The sequence below is a fragment of the Branchiostoma belcheri genome, unplaced genomic scaffold (assembly GCF_001625305.1).
Source record: "Branchiostoma belcheri isolate BF01 breed outbred unplaced genomic scaffold, Haploidv18h27 scaffold217, whole genome shotgun sequence".
NCBI lineage: Eukaryota > Metazoa > Chordata > Leptocardii > Amphioxiformes > Branchiostomatidae > Branchiostoma > Branchiostoma belcheri.
In genome coordinates this window covers 15738-30277 of record NW_017803680.1, presented here as the reverse complement: position 1 = coordinate 30277, position 14540 = coordinate 15738, and the positions used below count along the sequence as shown (strand labels likewise).

General features: G+C 41.3%; 1 protein-coding gene and 1 long non-coding RNA gene across 2 annotated transcripts; both read right to left on the bottom strand.

Annotated features, from left to right (window-relative positions):
• Positions 1-3989: 3989 nt before the first annotated feature.
• LOC109470024 (polycystic kidney disease protein 1-like 3) lies at positions 3990-13406 on the bottom strand. The gene is made up of 9 exons (XM_019768802.1): positions 13402-13406; positions 12662-12779; positions 11857-11964; positions 10231-10409; positions 9467-9532; positions 9085-9192; positions 8013-8226; positions 5335-5550; positions 3990-4049 (listed from the first exon to the last, which is right to left on the bottom strand). Exons 1-9 carry the CDS (start codon positions 13404-13406, stop codon positions 3990-3992), a joined length of 1074 nt encoding a protein of 357 aa, XP_019624361.1.
• On the bottom strand, positions 5782-6485 carry LOC109470034. The gene is made up of 3 exons (XR_002140230.1): positions 6367-6485; positions 5996-6058; positions 5782-5850 (listed from the first exon to the last, which is right to left on the bottom strand). It is a non-coding gene; the product is annotated as an uncharacterized LOC109470034 (long non-coding RNA).
• Positions 13407-14540: the final 1134 nt, after the last annotated feature.

Here is a 14540-nt window from a genome sequence, read left to right as displayed (position 1 = left end):
GTTGCGCCTCGCATACAGAAGATGTATGTGCACAACAATTGTTGCGCGCCGCAGGACTAGGGTGAAAAACAAAGAATTTATTGGGATCGGACACCCCTCTGTGCAAGAGGTCATCTTCGTGGACGAGACCGACACATACCTGACACACACCAAAGGTCAACGGTCGCGACCACTTTCACGCTCAAAGGGGTGTTCTGGGGCCATCAAAAGGCTCCATTTTCACGCCTGATTTAGTGACATCTAGCGATGTATACAAAAACTGCAGTAGCACTAATGACAGGTTGTGTGTTCGGGATCTAATAAAAGTAGCCTCTACCAGGCTCCGAGAGGCGGTTGGAAAGAGTAGCAATTGGCCAAATAGAGACAACATGCCGGCGGAGTTGGTACGCTAGTTGGTTCGCTAGCGCCAAAAAAGGGCCATATATAAAAACCAAACGATCTTCCACCATCAACCTCTGCTTCGAGAGTAGGTGGAGACAACATCACATCGCTACTGTAAATCTTGTAATCTTCGAGGTGGCTCTATTTTCACGTTTTTCCCGACAGACGCACAGACACACAGACATGAAAACATAATCTTTGAAATTACCAGTAAATCATAATGTGATATAATAGAACAGGTAGCGTTTTGAGATAACTTTCCGATTGAAACGTATGGGGAGACAAGCAGAAATATCTCAGACAGAGCCATATTATAGATTGGTTGTAAGATAACAAAAATGCAGCAATGACAGTCGGCCTTTGTCTTCAAGGGGGACTCAGGTACAAGCCTGGGGGAGGCTTAGAACAGGTCACTTGTCTTATAGCACAGATAATTACACATAAACGGTTAGTTAGAGTCGCTGGTGAAAAATAGGCCGAAAATGGGTTGAGCTGTCCACCATGTCATTTATCTCGTCACTTCTTAATCGTCTGGTGACTTTAAGCACCTGGGGAGCACTACTGATCAGTAGGCCGTGTTAAGGCTCTATGTTCTAAAAGTACCCAAAATGATATGAATTTTCATCAAAACCTCGATTTTTGTTGTAAATTCGCTGCAAGAAATGATGTGTGTAGTATTCTAGTCTGAGTCGATACTTGTTCTGTCGCACACAGGATTTCTTTCGCTGGATTAATTGACGTTTCCTGAAATGATTTATTACATCCGGCATTATGACTTGTAACTTCAGACGGACAGAAGGTTTTGTCAAAATCATGCCTCAGATACTCAAAAATGTCTGAAAAGTTCCCATACGCCTATTTGTCAATACATCATGTCATGTTCAAACATACATGAATTTATTTTAAGATATCAATGTTTATCGACGTTACATCGGACCAGACGGTTGTATCTTGAATTATCAAAGCCTAGCCACGCCTACAATTATACCTGCATAGATAATGAGCTGCCTACAAATCTCTGTCCTACCTGACGAAAGGCGCACTTAAAGGGCGAGACACGGAGGTGAACAAGTCCGACCCGAAGTTTCTTCAACAACATTTGTAGCGTTTCGAAATACATGGAAACGTATGGGGCGAGAGGCAGAAATATCTTAGACATACTAATATTAATATAGATTGGTTGTAAGATAACAAAAATGCAGTAATGACAGTCGGTCTTTGTCTTCAATGGTGACTTGGGTAAAGCTTCGGGGAGGGTTAGTGCAGGTCACTTGTCTAATATCACAGATGATTATACATAAACGGTTTTATATTATTGTTGCTATGGGTAGGGCCGAGAGAGGGAGTGGAGCTGTCATTCAGTTCATTTATCTTGTCACTTCTAATATGCATGTTTGTCAGGACTTTGTGTACGCAGGGATCACTGTCGTCAAACTCCCAAACTGATGTAGGAACTTATTTTTCACACACAACTGTATTCTAGATTCTGTGCAGTTCAAGATCTCCGTACGGGATTTAAACATACTAATCAAAACTGGAAGCACACGTCCTGATCAGTTCCTGACCAAATCATCATCTCTTTTACACACCTTTAAACCCCTGGCGCATTCTACACTCCAGATCAAAGCCTCCCCCCCGAGCTTTATATGATCACTACCGTGGATATGGTCTTTTTGTGCATAGCGGCCCCTCCCCAATCAATGTTACTACATGTAGTATTATGTACCTTCCCTTTCCTTGGTGCTGAAATACCATTCTCTACTCAGCTCTAAAAGTAAAACTATTTGTTTCTTCTCCTTCCGATTCTACCCCCTCTTTGATGTTATATTCATCAAAGCTCGTGTTATTATGTCCTTATCGTAGCTGCTAACCCCTAAATATCTATTTTCACATCGAAACATAGAGATGCAAACTGTAGTAGAAACAGGCTACGTACATGGTCTAAGAGCGCTCCGCTAGCGCTATTTCTCGACATACTTAATTCAAATTGTATACGTATGCACGTATATATTCATTCGCAAAGAATTAGGTGATTTTATTCTTATGGTGACTAACAAACGAACTAAGACATTGACATGATTACATATACAGTATGTAATACATATAACAGATTGATATAAGCAGCCTATGCATAGTTGATACAATTTTATATCTAGTTGAATATTATAATGTCCCAATGATGTATCATACATACATAACAGTGTAGACAGACTATGCTGAAGCCATAGTTACATAAGTGCAGACACCCACTTGTCCCTTCAAACCAAGCCCAGTCAGCCGTTCTATAAGGTGCTGTCGTAACTAGCACTGTGTTTGTCAAGCCTCTCCAATACGTGTCCTACTGCATCAAGTATATCTGACGGAGTGTCTTTTTGAACCTGTAACTTCCGCCGTCTAATTTTTGACGCGGCGGTCTTTACTTTGCTTCCTGCACTTGATGTTATTTGTTTTAAAAACGCCACAAACCCGACATCTTCTGGATTTGCCTCCTGCTTGTGCTGTGCGTATATGTCCATAATGATGGCCATAAACATGCTTAGTAAGAAAAACCGCATCATGACTTGATACCAGAAAAAGAACATTGGACCTAGTATTCTATTTCCATCCAGCAGAGCCGCAAAGTTAAAGCTGCCCAACATCATAAGGAGAAGACTCTGTAAACTTGAGGACATGTTCATGAAACGTTTCAGCTTGGTACCAAAGACCAAATTGGCCATCGTGGTGAAAGCTGTAACTATTATGGCCACCGTAATCATAAAGCGTGCCACCTGCTTGAACGATCTCTTCATTGTCATGGATAAGGCGTACACGTGGGAGTTGAAGCGCAGTATGCGGAGAAATTTCAACGTGGCACAGCAGAGGAACAGGCCCAGGAGAAAACTGTAGACCTGGAACCAGTCGACAGCGTCTTTGTACATAATAAAGGCATTATTGCCGACTGTTCTCTGCTCTAATAGCTCATCAATGATGTCTTGTGAGTAGAAGTACATACACAGGGTGCAGAAGCCGACGGCGATGGTGACCAGTTCCAACCAGTTCCAGGCGTCATTCACGTATTCCAATGGTCGGAAAAAGAGCTTTTTTCCTGTGATTAAGTAAAATAAATGTTTTAAATCATTACATATTTGTTTTGGCTTGTGAAAACAACAGTATCTCATGGGAATTAGTGTTTTATATATATATATATATATATATATACATGTATATGTGTGTGTGTGTGTGTGTGTGTGTGTGTGTGTGTGTATACGCGCGTGCGATCGGGTTTGTGTTTTGTCGCTGTACAACATGAGTCCTTACATTGTAAAAGGTTGAACTTTATGAGTCCTTACCTTCTGTAAACATAAAATACAGTAGAAAAAGCATCAGACAACCTCGCAGTAACAAAAGCAAGACGGCATCGTGTTGGATCAGACGCACGGTGATGACGTCATGACTTGTATAAGCTGCTCCAAGATTGGTGAACTCCACAGCCAATGATAAGACAGTAAACAGGTTGACGTGCGGGTTGTACAGTACGAGTTCGACAAACACTGCCCGGGTCTGGTCGTCCAACCAGTTGTGTTGTCGTAAATAGGTGGTTATGTTGAAACGTGACCTCTCTGTGGTTCCTAAAGAGGCGATGTAACCACCGCCACGGTACGTGCCATGTTCACCAACATACGGGATACCTGGGGGTTAGGAGAATAAGTGACATTTATGTAGTAATGTGTGTAGCAATTTAATAACACTTTGTACACAGACCGGACCTTTGTGTCATCCCTCGACCGGTGGAGGGGGTGGGGGTGATATCTTCTTCCTTAACTCCTCAAATACATTTCGTATGACCACCAAATGTTTAGAGGGTGGTGTACTAGCAAAATTAGTTACGTCATTATATGTACTTTTCGGCTAAAATCGCATGTGTATGCTTCTATTTCCCATAAAACGAAAGCGTATGCAAGAAAGATTAATTTAATCAACAGCGTGTAATCCTGATACAATGTAAGTTCTCGTATGTAAGTCATCGTATTGATGTTCCATCGATCGTCTCAATTTTCAAACCAAAAATACATAATTATTGGTTAAGATAATTAAACGCATACCACTTGCGAACGACACAGTAGATGTATACTTCCACATATCTTGCAAGTGGACCTGTTCTGTAGCACAGTCATTATACTCGAAAGATCCTGTGACAGTGGGTGGTACGAGGTTCTTGTTACATTCCTCATTTTCTCCACGAGTAGAATCATTAAAAATCCAGCCTTGTGAGAAATTCCGCTTGTCCGATACTCCATCAGAGTATGCTGAGGTACATCGAGACATTGCAGCCTTCATTTGGTAAGGTATTTCACAATGTGAGTCTGCAAGTTTGAAGATGGCGGAAGTAAATTAGGACACTTTGCTTTACAGTTGATTTTTTACAAACAACTTTTAGCTTTTGGAATAAACTTTTCTAAAAACCAGGATTCGACCAGGGACGTAATCGATTCACGACTTACAATAGATTCTCCTTTTTGAAGTCTTTTGCAATTGAAATTTGCATTTTCGCTACACAGTAATGACATGGCTGTCTACATTGACACTTACCTGGTTGTAACCTGACTTGCCGTAGCTGTACTTGTCCGATAGGGTATGAAAACTTTAACGTCTCTTTTTGTTTTGCAGGGAGAAAACTTTGAGTGAGCCAAGTCCAAAACGAAGAGATATCCTTGACCTAGAAGAGCATGGTAGAGTATCATTGAAATTCTGCAAACAATCTTGAAGGATAAAGATATATTGGAGGTGAAAACAAATTATATCCCCATAAACTCTGACCATATTTTATTGAATAAATCTTTTTTTACTTTATTATACTTGTTTGGTTTTTGTCAAAACCGGTGTCGTTTTAACCGTTTATGCCAAGTAGACTTCGGAAGAAAACATGACAGCTTCACATAAAGGCTTAATGGTACTATGGATTATACGCTGTACCTCTGTGACATCACCGCCGTCAAGAATAACGTTTTGTTCGTGTTGAGTCATGTGGTAAGCCAACGGGCTCCTTTCCATGTAGGACGTCATCATGAGGACCGTGAAGAACAGCCAGAAGACTAGAACCTCGACAACAACCTCACGCCGTCTTCTCTTTTCTCTCTGTTCAGTCAGACGGGCCTCCATGGACGGTGGCTCATGGTCAGGAGCTGGGTTCTTTTTGATGTTGTTGAAAAAAACGCACAAAAACACAATTATTAATCACAAATTACTAAACTAGCAGGGAATTCAAAAGGAATTTTACCTACATTATTGAAAAGTACAGGGTGCTAGTGCCCTTACAGTTGAATAGCCTGACCTACGATCCTACGCTTGAGGTTTAAGTTGGTAAATGTATATATGTTGTATATCTTGTACCTTTTTGTGATTGACATGATGATCTCTTGGTGCGTCCTCGTTAAAATAAAGCTTCCATCTTTTTGCCGTCGTCAAAGGGTTGGGGCTGTCTTGGTTTGTCTTTGATAAAAAGAGATAAGGAACAACAATTATCATGTTTAAGACATTCATTTGTGTTTTATATTACCTTCCTCTGCTATTATTGCTATTTAAACTATTGAGTTCAAATGTCTGAATTAGAAAATGTTTAACGAGCACAAATTACCTGAAGATATTCCTCGTCGTTTTGTAGTGAAGCTGGTGGAGGATCCTCGTCTTCCACAGGCTTCTGTTTTATTTTCACACCATACAAAGAACGTATCATTATATATACAATTTCATAATTACATACTAGTATATTATTACATATATGACTATGAAGTAGTGTTTAGTCCTTTTTATCGTTTTTTTCCACTGGAATTTTTGCACCTTTTGCACTTTTCTTTTCACAAAAAAATTCCGAACCAAAAAAAAAAAGAAACCCCGATTAAAAAAAAGTCTACAACACGCTAAAAAACCAAAGCCCAGACCTCTGCTTAGAGAGTAGACATACCAAAGAAACAACAATTTACATTGGAATTGGACGTCTTGAGATACCTTTGCAAGTAAACCAAACATCACGGCCACGGCCAACAGCTTGAAAGGTTGCGTGAGAAACAAGTCGATGACAAACGTCGTCAGAAAAGTCACGATCCAAGCTTCTGCCTTTGCACGTCCAAAACTTAACGTGTAGAGGACGGTGAAGTACGCCGCTGTGAAACCAGCTGCCCAGAGGAGAACCCACGCTGTAGGAACAGGATGATAAAACATTCATATAACAAAGAGGAATATCTTGAGATAGCAAAATGTACGTCACAGATGTACCGTTACAAAACTAAAAAGCAGTTGTCACAAATTACAAATCAAACCAGGAAGACATAACCCCGCTTCTTTGCAGAGCGGCAAAGAATCTGCCAAATCTGTAGTTTAGATTATTTAAAAGTATATTGCATGTGTCAGTATAAGCCTTCTGATACCGGTTTACATCGTTTTCTAGACAAGTAGAATACAAAGCAGCCGATGCCCCACATTCAGAAGAGCAATGTATTCACTCACCTATGTAGAGTGTCCACCATGGAAAAGAAAACTTGTTCCTGTTTGCCGATGAGTTGGTCTCTGCTGCTGGAAGACAGGACTCGACCTTGCCTGTCGGTGACTCTGAATGTTCTGTGGAGCCGCTAGAAAACGCAGGATACTTCGGCGCTTTTACCCCATACGACCAAACTGTTGGTCGTACACCTGGGTCGTCACTGGTCGATGTAAAGGATGTCGTGTTGTTCTCCCGCTTTGCCGTCTTGGCTGTTGTACTTGTCTTCTTATCTTTGTTGTCGGCCTTGGTTGTCGAGTTGGAATGTCGAAACAGGAAGACGATGAGAAGATTGACAGGCAAGATGATGGCTGCGGTCTGGATACTTATCATCATCTGAAAATGATTACGTTGATACAACTTCTGTTGTAACATTAGAATGCAAATGAATCTGAAGTTTAACAATCAAGCTACATATATAAAAAATAATAATAACTACTAATATCCAACTGGAACGCTCTAATTGCCTCATGTTTCGGACGGCACGGGAGCCCCAATAGGCCGTCTTCACATTAAGCTCGCAAAACCTCGACCCTTGCCTCACACCTGGTCCGCGCACCGCACGTTTCTTTGCAATCGTGCCCAAAGGTGTCCAAGCTGTAATCCTTGATAGTTTGGGAGGTGATATGGATGGAGCAAGTTTCAATGTGAGCCACAACGGAGCCACATCAATCCCAATTTGGTGGATTCCGGATTCAATCGCGAGCTTGATGTGAAGAGGGCCTAAGTCTAAGTAAGTAATATCCAGCTGGTCATGACAAAAAAGACAAATATTAACTTCAGTCAATGCATTTACATGTGCGAGGATCTGCTTAGCTATTCTAAATAAATATAAAGACCAGTGGACCAATGTTAGAAAATTCAACCCCGTCCTAAGGATACGGGCTGATTTTCAGTATCATGTAGTTCGTTCGGATAACAACCACTTACAATACAATACAGTGTAATATATAGGGAAATCATATCTAATTTCTCTTTTTAACACAATTTATATGAAATTTGGATGCCATTTTTTATTCCTTTACCACTGATAAATATATAAATTTTGTGGTAACGTCAATGGTAAATCATAACACCGCCAGATTTTCTAATAATGTCTTAAATTATTCATATTTACCTGTGCCAAGGAAACAGGTGACTTGATTACCAGTCCTGCGAATCGGATTGGGGCCGGTGGGTCAAAGTCGTCACCGCGACCGAAGAACATGATGTTGGTAAACATGGTGCTGTACAAGAGGGTCAGGCAGCACGACAGGCGCTGGGCTCGGGTGAAAGGGCTTCGCGCCGGGCGACCAAGCACCGAGAACCACACATGGTCATCGTTCATGTCCCTGACAAATGTAAAGGTGAGATTTATGTTCCTAGAGGTGTAAAGATGGGGCTAGGTCAACATAAAGGTAAGGTGTAAAGAACTAAATGACAAACCTTGAGAAAAATGTTAGACATTATTACAGACGATGGAGATGGTTAGGTCACATATGCCGCATGCCATCAGATAGTATCACCAGAACAGCTCTAAGATAGACGCCTCAGGGCAGGAGACCTAGAGGACGACCGAAGGAAACATGGCGAAGAACCATCGAGAAAGAAGTACGGAGCCATGGTTTCACTCTCGATGAGGCACCATAGATGGCAGCGGACCGGGCCAGATGGAAGAGCTACCTTCTGCCTTAAGAGCCATGCTGGCTCAGAAGAGGACTAAGTAAGTAAGTAAGTAAGTAAGGTGTAAAGATGGGGCTAGGTCAACATAAAGGTAAGATCTAATCAAAGAACTAAATGACAAACCATGAGAAAAATGTTAGACATTATGAACAGAATTGATCGTAATGATACAGTGCTGCTTTGTAATCGCCGGAAATCTAGCCGCACTTGCTGTTAAGTATCGTTTCTAAGTTAGGCCACACTGATAAATTTTATGGATGACACATGGAGCCTCCGTAGCCTGGGTGGGTGCCGTCCTCCGTAGTTACCGCCGGTTCCCTGTTGTCGCTAGCTACCATAGACTATACGGAGGATGGCACCCAGGTCAGAGCCTCAGAGTAGGTAATTTTTTTTTTACAACAGGCGAAAATCAATGCGCGCGCGGATGCCATCCATAATATTATATCAGTGTGACGTCATGTCTTAACTTAGCATTACAAGTCAGAGGCCCAGTAGTTTGACTATCGATGTCTTCTTCCTTGAATTACCTCGCGCTTTTAGCCAGGAACAGGTTACGGGAGTTGGTCATCTCGTCTGGTGTAGCTTTTGGGAGGACGCGGTGAACTTTCCCATCGTCCTCGTCAGCTGCCAGCCACCTTTTGTTTCAAAATTAGTTAGTATTAAGATCTATTACTTACATAACGTTTGGATCACTTTTGTAAGATAATGATCTAGTATCTATAATTATTTTAAACCTACATGTATCACGCAGCACCTGTGATCTATGGTTATTCTATCGACTACTACGATCTATAATTATTTTAAAACCATCACGTTTTCTGACCTGAAAATATTTAAGAAGTAGATAAATGATAAATAATCAAGTCTTAAAGTATATTAATCCCTGCATTTTTTTTTACAAAGGCTTACCTGTTACACAGAAAATAGCTAGTCTCACCAGTCCCTCTGTTCGTCACGACAATCTGCCTTAAGAACCTGACATAAAGGTAGACTGAATCAGTTATTTGTAATTGTGAGCTGGCTTTCAAACGAGAGGACTCACCACATGTTGTACTTTCTCGTCAGGTATAAAAGCCACTTTTCACTTAGAATGACTTTACAGTCGTTAAGCCGTGGTCCACTGTTCATTGTGCTTGTCGAAAAGAGCTAGGGGAATTTCCCCGGTACAATGAACCTGTAAATACCGTACATAGCGTCTGTCTTCTCTGTCACGACCAGTGGAAGATTAGCTCTTCAGTGAGCTAAACTGGCTCGAGATCACTTTAACTTTCACAGTCGTCATTAATAAATCACAAATTAAAGTAAAGTCGACGTCCCTGTGGCAACACATATTCACGGACTCAAGTCTAACGCCCCCAAACATAGGGTGGGTCGGAGCAAAGACGGTTGGTGTTGGGCGAGGTCGGCTGCGTCATTCGAATGTTTCACTGGATGTTTAAAACATAAATCGGGACTGAAGCAGTGTTCGGGGCGTGTTCTTTCGTAAATCTGACTCAATCAAATTAGTTTCAATTCACACAGGAAAATAGGCGTGACCTACATATGGTCAGACTGCTCCCGAACTTCAGCATGTTCGGGAACAATTTTTTTGCTGGGGGAGGGGGGGGGCGTGGACGTGTGACAGGGACTTACTAGTAAAAGAAAATATAATCAATATTTTACGTATGACTCACCACCCCGGACTGTGCCCTCCACTGTCATGCCACACACGCACGTGGGTCAGACCTCCAATTGGTTGTTCTGTAGACACAAGAAAGGCATCCACGCCGCCTTTCTCAAACAGAAACCGTGTTTGGTCACGGAGAGTGAACGGAGTGGCTTCTTCATATAGGCTATTAAGAGCTATCTTCACCTAAAATCACAAAACAGAAGTTGGGGTATTTACATTTTAGTATCGGTGTGCTTTCGCGTATATATTATGCAAACTTACATTTCGAGCACCTTTTCTAGATCTACATAACAACTCTGAAGACATGATAGAACTGATAGAACTTATAGAATCTTTAAATCTCTTGATAACAATTATTTGAGACAAAGAATGGATGAATTAATAAATATGATTATATTCATATTAACCTATCAACAAATGTTTTGCAACGTTTATAGTATATTTTCCTCTCTCCTGTGGGTTTGTCTGTAACGATACTTCACCTTAATCCGCAGAGTAACAAATCCATGATTTTTAAAACGTGGTTTTTAGGGATATATGCCAGATGAAACATCAGTAAGTAAGACTGCCAGAAAGGCAATATTGAACGTATTCAGAACACTGTCTGAAAAGCTTCGATAAACCTGCATTTCCAGGCGTCGACATCAAATACTTTCAACTGCAGATTGGAGCAGACTTTACTTACATGTACGTCATGGTAGGATCTGAACTACGGTGTTCGTTCGCTGGAACAAATCATTTTTACAACGTAGCCGTGTGGAACTTTTGTCGTGTCGTGTTTTTGTGCTTAGTCAAGTTGTTTATATCTTTAGTAATTTTCAACCCACTAAAGCGACGATCACAACCCGCCGTACGTGCTTCTGCGTGCTGTCTACGTGCAAAAACGTGGGCAAACGTAGGGCATCCGTGCGTGGTGAGTACCACCTCCGTACGGAATCCTACGGATTTGGGAGCACGCAGACACGCCGTAGAACTTTAAGTGCATGTAAAACTTTTTCTGCGTGCGGTCTGCGGATTCACCACCCGTACGTGTGAGTACGGGCGACGCGCGTGCCCCGTACGTATCGTACGAAAGACGCACGTGTGAGAGTACGGCCCCCTTACGGTAAAGTTGCAATCGCACAGAGATCGTACGTTGTAAGCACGTACAACTCACTTACCACTTGCGCAACGTACGATGCACGCAACCGCTCACGGCCAGACTTGGCGTGCAGACCACACTCTTACACCTTACGAAACCGTGCGAGTGACGTGCGTCGATGCCACTCCTTCCCCACGTTTTCAGACAAAGCGCAGCAGACGTAGCCTCCCAAAAACGTACGGACAAAAAGTACGTACGGCGGGTTGTGCCAGAGGCTTGAAGGACCAACAACTTTTTGTTTTAAACCTAAGGTAATTTCCTCGCGGAGAACGGTTACCTTGACATAAATGTGCCGCCGGTCAAAACACAACATGCGGTACAAAGAAATATAGCATGTGCGAGTATAGCTGCCAGTTACAAGGTAATTAATAATATTGGTATGTAACAGATCTAGAAAGACATGACGGTTCATTCTTTCCCCGTTATATTGGTGTAAATTAATTTTTTTATGATAAATGCATCGGATTTAGATAATCTAGCTTTCCGTACCTCTGCTGTTGTCCCGGCGTTAGTTCCATATCCGGTGTAAACAGTGATGATATATTGGCAATCCTTCCTAGTGTTCAGCACGTGACCAGGTAAGATTCCGATTCCAGCCTACCAAAAAATATAAAACCTGTCATTTACACATTTTCATTGAAACAATATTTGCAAAAAAAAAACATTGATTTGGCAGTCGGACTGAAGTTTTCACCAATACATAAGGAAAGTTCATCTGGGTTGGTATAGTCACAGTACGATGCTGAATTTATTCGAACTCAAGGGTAAAAAAGGATCAAATTTTCAACGAACATTGTGGCCTTCATTAGGATATGTAATGATCAATCACTTCCTAACGTAAGCCACCGGGCAACGCCGTTTCACTGGACAAATAAGACTGGACATTGAGCAAACTTGTTTTTGAGACGCCATATACACCAGGTCACTGCAGCTATCAGTAAACAGAGACGGTGGACGATATAAACTGCCTGGCACATATGACCAATTGGTGACGTCACGTATGCCTAAAGTCTCGTGTGAATAAGATCATGTGTTCGTAACTCTCGCAGATTTACGTTCGGGAGTGATTGGTCATTTCTTATCCAAATGAAGACGACAGTGGTCGCTAAAAGTTTAATCCTTGTGCAGCCTGGTTACGGAAAAAGTTTAGCATTGTACTATGGATTTTCCCTGGTCAATCTTCTATGATCAGTTAGATATGTATTACATGTATTAGATGTAGCACCTGTATTAGATTAATCGGTTACATGTTTTAGACAGATTAATAAAAATGCAATTATAAAGTTGTAAATACCTTTTGCACATCTTTTTTATCTGTTCTTCTTGACCAAACCATACCAGGAAGGTACAAGGCGAATATTGTTAAGACAACAATGAGTCCTATAGGGTTTTCCAGTAACAATTTTACCCAACTATGATTATTTGGAATACTCTGATACAACAGGTGTCTGGGACCCTTTTTCAGGCCTAAGGCACTGGTCTGGGGCTATTGGTGAGGCCCAGACAGCCCAGGCTTGTATCTATGTTCGATTTCGGCCGTGTGCCTGCTCGATGGCCTCAGACTTTTTTCGAACACGAATCGATCATGATCCACTTTGTTCGATTTGACGTCATTCGATCAGAACGCGTGTTCGATTTGGGGTCACTGGAGGTCATTTGTATGTTTTCCCATAAACCCGCGTTGTCGCGCACTTTTCCTCGGGTTATGACGTTTACGGCTTTACGCGCAGCTAAAAAAATCGACCTTTATAGTAATCAGGTTTTATCCTTTATGCCCTACGTATTAAAATTGTGCGAGGCTATTTCGCACGTGCACAGATTTTTATGTTTGCTCTCCTTAATATGTAGAATATCACGAAGAAAGGTGTTGCTACCGCCTGCGCATAGACTCATGAAATAAACGGCTATATTTTAACCAAAATATGAATTTTTTATCCAAAATCCAGCAGAAGAAAAACTTTTATTCAGTGTGTTTCAAGCACTACTAAAACTGTGTGAAGTTTCAGCCTGGCCCGCGTTAACCCAGGCGAGTACGACATAGTGTATGCAATGAAGATGGTTATCCAGGCCACGGAAGTCTAACCGACCAAAATCTCACGGCTGCCCTTCACACCTACATTTCACAAACAAATTGTTTCTAAGTCCTTCCATCTGTTTACCCCAGCTACATACCCTCCTCAACATGACGTCTGCTCTCCAAAAACATGTATGTAACTTTACTTGCTAAGCCTAAATATATAAGCTTCAATTGCAAAGTCTTAATATTAATTTAGTCATGTCATATGTATATAAGCTATATGTGTATGTCCGTAGATTTTGTTAAGCTTGTTGCCCGAAATCAGCTATCTACTGACTGGGTAGCAACTGTATTGCATTGTTGCAATAAATAAATGAAAATGCTGCCTTTGAAATGATGAAGTAAAAAGGAAGAAGTGTATGATCAGAAATGTTGCGTTTGGCATGCCACACGGATAAACAGATTGGCAAATTTAGGTTTACTGGCACTGTGTTTAGGTTTATTTAGTATGCCATTTTTTGGTAAATATGATCTGTTAAGATGACTAATACATGTAAGTCTACGGATGATACGAATTGTCTCATATGTGTCATACAACATTACATGAGAACAAAGTATGTATGTTTGAGATTTTTAGTCTGTACCTGACGCATGGAGATGTCTGCGAAAAGATGCACATCCGGGTACCAAGGGAAAAGGTTGTTTAGGTAGATATCGTCCATAATGTCCAATGCTTGAAACCCAACGGTGGTGGCTTCTTGGTTCTACATAATCATAGTGATGTATCACGATCGTTATCACACCCTACTACTACTACTACAAAATGTGAATCGTTATAAAAAGCGATTGGAACATTTACCGAGCTACCAATAGGACACAAAGATTTTCTTCTTCAACAACCGATAGTGTTTCTTACATGCCTCAACCGAGACGAGGGGGGATACAGACTAGCCACGTTTGGGATTGTGTTCTCACCGCAAAAGCAGTACCTTTTTATTGGCTACATATAGCACTCCAGTCAAAAGCTCTGAGAAAGGTGTCTGACAGACATCTAAACGTAAGCAGGTGAGAAACGTTTAATTTATCGAGTGTGTAAGAAGAAAAACTCTATATCCTATATACTCGTAATGATAAAAGTATTTTCGGGAGAGCTACG